The following is a 12,148-nucleotide window of genomic DNA, read 5'->3' on the forward strand; positions in this document are numbered from 1 at the left end:
GTGTGCAGGTGTGTGTTCACATGTGTTCCAAAATTGGCTTCACACACGTGCGTCTGGAAGGTTCCTTTTTCTGTGTGCAGGTGTGTGTTCACATGTGTTCCAAAATTGGCTTCACACACATGCGTCTGGAAGGTTCCTTTTTCTGTGTGCAGGTGTGTGTTCACATGTGTTCCAAAATTGGCTTCACACACGTGCGTCTGGAAGGTTCCTTTTTTCTGTGTGCTGGTGTGTGTGTGTGTTTCAGAATGAAATTTGGGATTCTGTATTGATTCTTAAAGTCACTTTTTTGTTGTTACAGAATAGTTTTTAGACCAGATTTTATTTTAGTCATTTATCTGGTGAGAATCACGTAAAAGAAAAGTGTTGTTTTTGTTTTTCTTTTTTTTTTTTTACTGCTTATTCTTCTTGTTTGTTTGTTTTTGCCTTATTTAGCGTAAACCGTTTCACAAAAATAGCAAAAAATATATATATATTATCAGCATTTCTTGGAAAATGGATTTATATATACTTTTTTGTAAGGTTTTACTGTAGTTTTAGAAAGGCCTTTTGTTTTTCTTTTTATTTTACTCTGTCACGTTCTCATCGTTTTCGCGTTTTTTTTTTTTTTGAAGATTGCGTATATATACGCACGTCGGGTGTTCACCAAATTATGGCGGTTACCATAGATTTTAATAACGTTTGAAAAAGGGTCACCATTTTGGTTGGTCCCCTTGTTGGGGCACCTCCAAAATTAGAGAAAGAACAAGATTTCTTCTTTGTATGTCCCTCCAGGACAGTCCTCTATTCCGATTGGCTGAAACCTCTGGTGATGTTGAGAGAAGAAAGGAAGAGAAAAGTAGAAGAGTAGTGAGAAAGAGAGAAATAAGGGAAGCATACCGTAGCAGCATCATAGTAGTAGTTCACTACATATATATGTCCAAACAAATTATGGGCGACTTTCTAAAATAAATAAACAAAAAATCGAGCTTTGTGGCGAAATCAATATTAACCGAATCTATCGTTTGAAAAAAAAACAACAACAAATCTAAATTTATAAGCTATAAAAATAAACACTAAATTCATCTAGGGTTCGTGGCCTAATGGTTAAGGTGCCGGACTGTGGAAATATGGTCTGAAGTTCGATCCCTAGAAACAGTTGAGCTACGCTGATGAGAGTTAATTTACTCGAAACACGTGTGTACGTAGATTACTATTTTAAAAATAATAAAAATAAATCCAAAAATGTTATATGTATATATATATATATATATCTATATATGTATATATATATATATATATATATATATATCTATATAGATAAAAATTTGACTCATGTCCAGGTAACCTACATCTAAAGTTTCAAGTGTTTAGACCCAAAATTGGTGGAGGAGTTTGGTAGAGTATATATTTACAATGTAAATATAAAATTGGAATAGAAATAACATTCAAAAGTCCAATACAAACTTTCATTACAGGGTTATTATAGTGGGGCAGGTTATCTCAATATTCCATAAGAATCTTTCACTTAATGATACAAGCGCCGAGTGAAAGATTGTTCTTCAGCAATCTGCCCATTATAAAGAAGATTATCTGAATAGCTGGAGAAACAAATGTCAGGTATTTTTTTTACAATAGCCAACAAAAAAAAAGTTCTTGTATTTATCATAGGAGCAACAGTTGTTTCAGCTCATACTAATATATGGAAAGTTCACTATGTATGTGTTTGAATTGACCTTAGTATGGGCTATAGTCACTACTTGGATATACAAAAAACAAAAACAAAAAACTGGGAATAGTTTTGTTGCCCTCCATCTTTTCATTTAGTATTAAAAAGCCTTTTCTTTTTTATGAGTCATAATACTCTATTACCATATGTCATGCACAAGTATTTATAGCTCTAGTCTTGCACTATTGAGCTATTTAATGAAACATTGTTTTGTTAAAAATTTATATCTTAATAGAAGATTTTATTTGATATATATATATATATATATATATATATATATATATATATATAAATGAAACTTTATGAGTGTGTGCGTGTGTGAGTTCGTTCCTTATAGACTCCGAAACGGCTGAACAGATTTTCTTTAAAATTTACAAAACTTTAGTGTATAAGTCTGGGAGTGATCTTAGTTAAGTTTTATGTCAGAATACCCCTGATAATTACTGATAATCGATAATCGAAACCGTTATTCTATCATCGGCAAAGCCATTTATTCCATGTCATCGCTTAGCAACAATGATAGAACAACGGGCCATGAAAATTCTACTGTGGTTAAGTTGATAGTGTGTTTTTTTTTGCATGACATGGTTAAAACTCTGCATGTAAATTTCTCAATTTTTTTTTTCATTAACTGCAAGGAATTTCATAAAACTTGAAAATTTACATGTTTTTTAGCAGTGCAAAAGTAAATTATGTTTCTGTTTTTAAACGTCTATTGAACATGCAACTGATTCTGAAGAAATTGCAAAACAGTCTACACACATATTTAGTGAAAATGTGATTCAGAAGTTTCTTATATGTCGGCTTAACAAAACATAGGCCCCCAACAACCAAGCACAAGTAGTATGCCCGACAACATAAGATAAGGACTTTTTCGACACAGTTGACTAATTGTAGAACTATACAGCGACAACCACATAAATTCTTACAATGAATAGATAGCCGATGTTGATCCTGTGGTTTCTTTTGCATATGGTTCATGAAATCATGGTCCCCAAAACCTCGCCAAAGTAGTTGGTTTTAAGCTGGAAGAATGGCTGCTAAAGGGACAAATCAGAAAGATTGGATTGTTGCTGGCACGTTGCATCCAGTGTGTGGGGGTTACGTTTATTATGTTTATTACATTTTCACTCAAAACACGGCACAGTGCAACTTTGATGTAGGGGGCTACTATTAACGACATAAGTTAGAGGGATACTATGTAGGGAGTTGAGCAGCAAGATGTCTGTTCACATTACACTTGAATTTCTGCATGTCAATACAGTTGAGGAAGCAGAAACCCGGAAGGAGATTCCAAAATCTAGCAGTTCTGGGGAAGAAACTATTAGAGTAAAAGGCTTTCTTACATCTAGGGATCTCTACTGAGTAAGGGTGAGACTTTGCTGCTTCTTGGGTTTGTCGGAGGAAATTACGTCAAGGGGAGTTCGTCAGAGCATCTACCATTAACATACTTGTAAAACAGACAGAGGGATGCAACATTTCGTCGATATGACAGAGGTTGAAGCTTAGATAGCAGTTCAAGACCTATCAAGTGGCGACTCTCTTTTAAACCTTGTCCAGGAGTGAGAGACTAGCAGCAAATGCACCAGCCCAAATGTGACAACAATACACCATACATGGGCGAATAGTGGCCTTGTAGAGGTACAGAATACTTTCAGGAGTAAGTAACTTTCTAGCATGTTAGAGAGAGCCCACTTTCTTCACAGCAACCTTGGCAATGTTCTCGATGTATCTGTTCCAACTCATGTTCCCTGTGAACATTAAGCCGAGGAATTTGAACGAAGTACTTTCGGGTAATGTATCTTTAGCCATAGCTATTGGTGGTTGAGAAGGTTTCTTGTAATTGTTAAAGGAAACGAGCTTAGTCTTGGCAGCATTAAACGTTACCATCCATTTTTGACTCCATTCTACTACAGACTGGAGGTCTTCCTCTAGTGTTTCTGCCATTACCTTGGATATGTGTTCATTTGTTTTCCCTTTGTGCCTGTTATAGAACATGGTGTCGTCAGCAAATATACCCTTCTCATTTATGAATATCAGGAATAATAAAGGTCCAAGGATCGACCCCTGAGGTACACCCGCACTTATATCATATTGTTTAGACGTACGACCATCAAGGGCAGCCTGGATTCTTCTCCTCTTATTTAAGAAGGATTTAATTATGTTGAGTATTCATTCAGTAATACTATAGGATCTGATTTTCATGAGAAGATCATCGTGCCATACCCTATCAAAAGCCTTAGATATACCTAGGGCTACTGCCCTCCCCTCCCCAGATTTATCCAGTGCATGGTGTATATGTTCAGAGATTACAATTAGGATATCCATGTAGAACGGACTTGCCTAAGTCCATATTGATGGTCGGACAGAAGTTTAGCAACTGTAAGTTGGTGAACTACAGCTTGATTAATTATGGACTCAAACATTTTGAGGAAAAGAGGGAGGAGGCTAATGGGGTGATGATTTAATGGGTCAGTCTCTTTCGCCAGAATTTTTGTACCACAGAAGCAGTTTTCCAGCAGTCAGGAAACCATGATTTGTTAAGGCATTTTTTGAAGAATTTGGAGAGAACTGGATCAAACTTACTGGAGCAATTTTTTTAATAGCACAGCCAGGATGAGATCAGGTCCACATGCTTTTGAGGTGTCTAAGTTTTTTATGATATCGTGTATTTGAGAAGAGGTGATTTTTCAGATCATCTTGTGTGGTTTCTGTCCGCAGAGGAAAATCAGGGAGGGAGTGGTTTGCTGGATCCAAAATAGAGTTTGATGCAAACTGATGGGCAAGCATGTTAGCTTTCTCGGTTGCCGTGCAAACAACCGCATGATTGTTGGATAGTGGGGGAATTGTTGATTGCTCATTATTTACTACACTGTTGTAGATTTTCCAGAAATCTAGATTTTCCAGAAATCATGAGTTCCTAATTTCTGCGCTTCAATGTGTTTTCTGGTAGTTTCAGTATATTCTCTCTTAGCTGTCGCTACTTCTTTCTTACGATTACTTCTAGCTTCCATAAACTTTTGTCTGTTTGTACTGGACTTGTGCTGGATAAATCTGTGGTATGCATGTTGCCCCTGAGCAATGGCAGCTGCACAAGGAGAAGAGGGAAGTACCTTGTCATTTTGAGCAGTGGCTCTTCAACTTGGGGACAAGAGTTTAGAGTGATGTCTATCATTATCATAGCATGATCAGCATTTCCGAGTGGTCAATGGGCATTTGTTATACAATCCTCATGATCCGATGATTTGATCGAATCACCAGCTCTAGGGAGGTTGTCGAGCAGGACTAAGGAGGCCTGAGGTCAATGGCACAGTTTTAACATCAGAGTTTTCCTTCTTCTAGATGGTGGACCTGACCAGAGCTACGGGCCCATCACTATCGAGAGGGTTATACCTGCACCTGGTTTCAAAGCCAGGTATTTTTATGCCTACGAAAGGTTAGATAGGATTAATAGAGTTAGTATCAAAGATGATTAGTATCTCCTTTGAAGTTACACTCCTCAAAATAGGATTAAGATTGGAAAATGTGAATTATTCACGTTTTGAGTGGACGTATGTATGAGTATGGGGTGTAGATTTAAGGTTAATACCTACCAGGGTTCGGCAAAGATTAAATATAGTTTGTGGATTAATAAATACATTGGAAAATTATAGTATAAAAAGTTAGGGTACGATTCGAAATGTGCTTCAGGTGTTAGTTTTCATGCAAAGACAATCACCAGTTCTTTTACCTATCCAAGAGAAAGAAAGATATAGAATTGCTACTTAATATAGATCTCTTTAAATCTGAGTACAGACTATGGCTAATAATATTTTATAGATAAGCTGTAGAATATAAATATAAGTTAAATTAAGGCATGCCTTAGAAATAGAAATCTATAGATGTTTAGTATTTAACGATTTTTAAAAGATCAGATTTCTAAAGTTAAGGACCGGAAGTTCAACCCCTCTCCCAAGATATGTGCAAAGTATGTGACTTTATAGCAGCTTAGGTAGAAGAGCAATTGGTTAGTTGTCCATTGGAATAGGAGAGATGATATAACTTACAAGAATGCAGTATTAAAAACATTAGAATATACATGGATTTTGGGTAGGGTTTAGTAGTATAAGGATTTGGAATAATGTTTTTATGCAAAGCAGACACAGGCAGTAGTCTTGGAGGCAAAGTAACTCGCCTTCTTTAACTCGACATTTAGACAAGAATTTGTGCCAGTTATTTTAGTATCATATTCAAGTAATCATATACGTACAACCAGTATAGGCCCTATTTTTATACATACAATAAGTCAAGGAATGATAATTTATGATATTCAAAAGAGTCAAGAAATATCAGAAAGTAAGAGCAGAAAATCAAGTTTAGGTGAATAAGCAATAAGTTTACAATACTTAGCAAGTAAGCAATAAGTTTACAATACTTAGCAAGTAAGCAATAAGTTTACAATACTTAGCAAGTAAGCAATAAGTTTACAATACTTAGCAAGTAAGCAATAAGTTTACAATACTTAGCAAGTAAGCAATAAGTTTACAATACTTAGCAAGTAAGCAATAAGTTTACAATACTTAGCAAGTAAGCAATAAGTTTACAATACTTAGCAAGTAAGCAATAAGTTTACAATACTTAGCAAGTAAGCAATAAGTTTACAATACTTAGCAAGTAAGCAATAAGTTTACAATACTTAGCAAGTAAGCAATAAGTTTACAATACTTAGCAAGTAAGCAATAAGTTTACAATACTTAGCAAGTAAGCAATAAGTTTACAATACTTAGCAAATAAGCAATAAGTTTACAATACTTAGCAAGTAAGCAATAAGTTTACAATACTTAGCAAGTAAGCAATAAGTTTACAATACTTAGCAAGTAAGCAATAAGTTTACAATACTTAGCAAGTAAGCAATAAGTTTACAATACTTAGCAAGTAAGCAATAAGTTTACAATACTTAGCAAATAAGCAATAAGTTTACAATACTTAGCAAGTAAGCAATAAGTTTACAATACTTAGCAAGTAAGCAATAAGTTTACAATACTTAGCAAGTAAGCAATAAGTTTACAATACTTAGCAAATAAGCAATAAGTTTACAATACTTAGCAAGTAAGCAATAAGTTTACAATACTTAGCAAGTAAATAATAAGTTTACAATACTTAGCAAATAAGCAATAAGTTTACAATACTTAGCAAGTAAGCAATAAGTTTACAATACTTAGCAAGTAAGCAATAAGTTTACAATACTTAGCAAATAAGCAATAAGTTTACAATACTTAGCAAGTAAGCAATAAGTTTACAATACTTAGCAAATAAGCAATAAGTTTACAATACTTAGCAAGTAAGCAATAAGTTTACAATACTTAGCAAATAAGCAATAAGTTTACAATACTTAGCAAGTAAGCAATAAGTTTACAATACTTAGCAAGTAAATAATAAGTTTACAATACTTAGCAAATAAGCAATAAGTTTACAATACTTAGCAAGTAAGCAATAAGTTTACAATACTTAGCAAGTAAGCAATAAGTTTACAATACTTAGCAAGTAAGCAATAAGTTTACAATACTTAGCAAATAAGCAATAAGTTTACAATACTTAGCAACTAAGCAATAAGTTTACAATACTTAGCAAGTAAATAATAAGTTTACAATACTTAGCAAATAAGCAATAAGTTTACAATACTTAGCAAGTAAGCAATAAGTTTACAATACTTAGCAAGTAAGCAATAAGTTTACAATACTTAGCAAGTAAGCAATAAGTTTACAATACTTAGCAAATAAGCAATAAGTTTACAATACTTAGCAAGTAAGCAATAAGTTTACAATACTTAGCAAGTAAATAATAAGTTTACAATACTTAGCAAATAAGCAATAAGTTTACAATACTTAGCAAGTAAGCAATAAGTTTACAATACTTAGCAAGTAAGCAATAAGTTTACAATACTTAGCAAATAAGCAATAAGTTTACAATACTTAGCAAGTAAGCAATAAGTTTACAATACTTAGCAAATAAGCAATAAGTTTACAATACTTAGCAAATAAGCAATAAGTTTACAATACTTAGCAAGTAAATAATAAGTTTACAATACTTAGCAAATAAGCAATAAGTTTACAATACTTAGCAAATAAGCAATAAGTTTACAATACTTAGCAAGTAAGCAATAAGTTTACAATACTTAGCAAGTAAGCAATAAGTTTACAATACTTAGCAAGTAAGCAATAAGTTTACAATACTTAGCAAGTAAGCAATAAGTTTACAATACTTAGCAAGTAAGCAATAAGTTTACAATACTTAGCAAATAAGCAATAAGTTTACAATACTTAGCAAGTAAGCAATAAGTTTACAATACTTAGCAAGTAAGCAATAAGTTTACAATACTTAGCAAATAAGCAATAAGTTTACAATACTTAGCAAGTAAGCAATAAGTTTACAATACTTAGCAAGTAAGCAATAAGTTTACAATACTTAGCAAGTAAGCAATAAGTTTACAATACTTAGCAAATAAGCAATAAGTTTACAATACTTAGCAAGTAAGCAATAAGTTTACAATACTTAGCAAGTAAGCAATAAGTTTACAATACTTAGCAAATAAGCAATAAGTTTACAATACTTAGCAAGTAAGCAATAAGTTTACAATACTTAGCAAGTAAGCAATAAGTTTACAATACTTAGCAAATAAGCAATAAGTTTACAATACTTAGCAAGTAAGCAATAAGTTTACAATACTTAGCAAGTAAGCAATAAGTTTACAATACTTAGCAAGTAAGCAATAAGTTTACAATACTTAGCAAATAAGCAATAAGTTTACAATACTTAGCAAGTAAGCAATAAGTTTACAATACTTAGCAAGTAAGCAATAAGTTTACAATACTTAGCAAGTAAGCAATAAGTTTACAATACTTAGCAAGTAAGCAATAAGTTTACAATACTTAGCAAGTAAGCAATAAGTTTACAATACTTAGCAAGTAAGCAATAAGTTTACAATACTTAGCAAATAAGCAATAAGTTTACAATACTTAGCAAATAAGCAATAAGTTTACAATACTTAGCAAGTAAATAATAAGTTTACAATACTTAGCAAGTAAGTAATTAAAAGTAAGAGGCTTTCTTTCCATGAAAGTTTCAACTACAAGTTGTGTTCAGTTAGGTTTCTATTTATTTTCACCCTGTGGTCAGTACTTCAGCAAGGGGGGATGTCTTTTTGTTGATTTTTAGAAATTTATATTTTAATTTCATTTAATATATCTTAGCAGGAAATAAAGATGGGAGATTAATTTATATCTAGATTTATACCTGGGGGGGGGGGTCACCCATCAAGCTTGCTTGATGAGGAGGGTGGCTAGACACCCAGCAGGACTAAAAACAAAACCAATTTAAGGGCAGATAAGCACCAAGCGCCAATGGCCATCTAGCAAACTCCTCTAGGTATGGGTTAAATACTCTCGCCAACCTGCAGGCCAAGCATGGCAAGTACAGCAAAACCCCAGAAGTATGATGTATAAGAATAAGAAACAGCCGTCAGTCCCTAGCAGTTATCAAGCTACTGTTTCTGGCAGCAAGCGGCACAGCAACAGAACAGAGGGTGCTAAAAATCTCTGGGTTCGAACAGGCTACCATTGGAAATTGAACATTAGAATGCACAACACGACGTCACTGTCTACTGATGTTAGAGTCACCGAATTAGAGGATGAACTACAGAAGATCAAATTTGATGTAATAGGAGTGTGTGAAACCAGATGCAAGGGTGAAGGATGTCTCATTCTTAACAGCGGACATCACTTATACTATAAGGGTGGGAACACCTCCTACAACGAGGTCGGCTTTGTAGTCAACAAGAATATTGCAGGAAACATCACAAACTTCAATGGTGTTTCAGACAAAGTGGCATAGCTCACCATCAGGATCAACAAAAGATACCTCATTAACGTCATCCAGGTTTACCTTCCTACAACAAGCCATACTGATGAAGAGGGGGAGATGGTCTATGAAGATGTTGATAAACTTTTATTACCAGCATAGCCAGTCACACCATCCTAATGGGGGATTTCAATGATAAGGTTGGAATAAGAAATACATTTGAATCAAGTACAGGTCCATACGGTTATGGGACAAGGAACAGCAAAACACCACCAGTTCAAGACCAGGAACATGGTTTTCAAGAAAGAAATAAACAGACGCTGGGCTTGGATATCCCCTAATGGCACGACAAAGAATGAAATTGACTTCTTCCTTACCAACAGGCCTCCCTCTGTAACTGATGTTTCTGCCATAAACAAATTAAACACAGGGAATGACCACCGAATGATCAGAATGTCTCTTACCATAGACACCAAGTGAGAGAGGACAAAGCGTATTAAGTGACACAAGAAACCAAACACCCAGGGTCAAGCAGACAAGTCATCACAGTTCCAGCTGCTACTATCCAACAGATTTGAGGTGCTAGCAACATCAGAAGATCCAAACACTGACTACAACAAAGTGATATCAAAGATCAGCCGGGCCGCACTGGAAACAGCTGGACAATACAAACCACTGAAACCAGATTAACTGTCTACAATTACAAAACAGCTGAAAGAGAAACGACAATAGATGTAAAGAGGTAGTACAAATGTATAGGTCCTGGATATGACCTTAAACTATATCCAGTGGTGAGGCCCCAGCTTGTGGGCTTTGGGGAGTGTGGAGCCACCCTTTAATTGCCATTGCTCCCAGGTCCACTCTGACCTGAAGTGGTAGTACCTGTTAGGGTCCCAACTATGGGTTAAATAAAAACCGACTTGAAAACAACAAAATATATTCTATTAAAAAATTTTTCTTCAAAATCTTTGGATTCGGTATTAAATAACCTGAAAAGGGTTGATATGCCATAAAACAAAAACAACCAACCAACAAATGTATAGCACATCGAATACATTGAGATATGCAAGACTCTAAGACACAGAATGGCAAAAGAAATTTCAAACTTCAATGAACAACAAATACTACAAGCTCTTGAATTAAACAAAGGCATTAAGTCCATCAAAAAAAGGCAGCATCTCGGCAGAAACAACATCACTCTCATTCATGACCTAGACGGAATTGTTTCAAGGTGCAAGAAGTTCTTTGCTAACCTTTATGCCACCAGATAACCAGGAAACACTCTAACCCTAACTCATGCACTGAACAAATCTGAGGAACATTCTCCCATTGGAAATGAGAGCAGCTATTAAGCGACTGAAGTCAGGCAAGGCCGCAGGAGAGGATGGTGTTACTGCAGAAGTACTACAGAGCGGTGGTGAACCCATTGTTGAGATGTTTACAAGACAGTTTAATAAGTGCCTCTCCAATGGAAAAGTTCTTTATAAATGGAGGAATGCATCAGTGGCCATCATTCATAAGAAAGGAGACACTGCAGATATTAAGAACTATCAGTCAATCAGCCTTCTGCCAGTGTCATACGATATTCTCTCAGGTCTTGCTAAGACATATGCTAGAGACACTAGACATTTATCAATCACAAGAACAAGCAGATTTCCGAGCAGGTTACTCCACCATTGGCCATATTCAGGCTGTCAGTCAACTGCAAGAGAAAGCCAATGAATACAAGATTCCACTGTGCTTTGCCTTTGTGGGTTACAAAATGGCTTTCGACTCTATAGAGTTTGATCCACTGTTCACTGCCCTTGAGAACCAAGGAGTAGACTTTACATACATCATCTTGCTGAAAGACCTATACAGTGAGGCTACCTTTACTTTAAAGCTACATCATGACAGCAACAAGATCAAGTTGACGAAGGGCAGCAAGACAAGGTGACATCTTGCCAAAACTCTTCACAGCCTGTCTCCAGGGTGTGATAATCAGTTGGATTATGTGGGAAGGTAGGGGAGTAAACATCGATGGCAAACACCTGTCACATCTCATCTTCGCTGATGGCACACTCTCCTCAGGAACTAAATGACATTTTAAACGAGATTCATTCCAAGAGCAAACTAGTTAGCCTCAACATACATCTTGGGAAGACCAAGGTGATGTTAAACCAGCACGCTGCCAAGTCGTCAATAGTTGCTGATGAAAAGACCATTGAGGAAGTTGAAAGCTACATCTATTTGGGAAAGAAAATTGCCAAAGATGGAGATCTCCTCCCTGAGATACAGAGAAGGATTGCATTGAGATGGGCAGCTTTTGGGAAAGTGGAGAATATCATGAGAAGCCGCAAAGCAAATATGTCAATCAAAGGGAAGATCTTCAATGAATATATACAGGGCCCCCCCCCCCCAAAAAAAAACGAAAGCTAAATGGAGGCCATCTAGAACATATGCTGTAGAACGGAGAAAAAAAGGCCAAAGACCCTAGTGTTTTGATGTGATGTTTTGAATATAATAAACCAGTTATTCAGACAAAACACAAAGAAACGGGGCCTAATCATAGTTGGGGCCCGTTCTTTTTGGGTCACCCTGTACTACCTGTGACAACTTGCCAAGTGA

At 35.4% G+C, this 12,148-nt stretch overlaps 2 protein-coding genes across 2 annotated transcripts; both read left to right on the forward strand.

The window, feature by feature from the left end:
* Positions 1 to 9,178: 9,178 nt before the first annotated feature.
* Positions 9,179 to 9,574, forward strand: LOC145270852 (uncharacterized). Its single transcript, XM_080126416.1, has one exon. The coding sequence runs from the start codon at positions 9,179 to 9,181 to the stop codon at positions 9,572 to 9,574; it is 396 nt and encodes a 131-aa protein (XP_079982542.1).
* Positions 9,575 to 11,150: 1,576 nt separating this feature from the next.
* Positions 11,151 to 11,477, forward strand: LOC145270864 (uncharacterized). The gene has a single exon (XM_080126423.1). It carries the CDS (start codon positions 11,151 to 11,153, stop codon positions 11,475 to 11,477), a length of 327 nt encoding a protein of 108 aa, XP_079982549.1.
* Positions 11,478 to 12,148: the final 671 nt, after the last annotated feature.

Source organism: Euprymna scolopes, chromosome 4 (genome assembly GCF_053919585.1).
Source record: "Euprymna scolopes isolate OS-2025 chromosome 4, ASM5391958v1, whole genome shotgun sequence".
Classification (NCBI taxonomy): Eukaryota; Metazoa; Mollusca; class Cephalopoda; order Sepiida; family Sepiolidae; genus Euprymna; species Euprymna scolopes.

What these genes read in the sequence shown, in the direction of transcription:
- LOC145270852 (XM_080126416.1), top strand. Translation starts at nt 9,179, where the DNA reads ATGTATAAGAATAAGAAACAGCCGTCAGTCCCTAGCAGTTATCAAGCT.
- LOC145270864 (XM_080126423.1), top strand. Translation starts at nt 11,151, where the DNA reads ATGCTAGAGACACTAGACATTTATCAATCACAAGAACAAGCAGATTTC.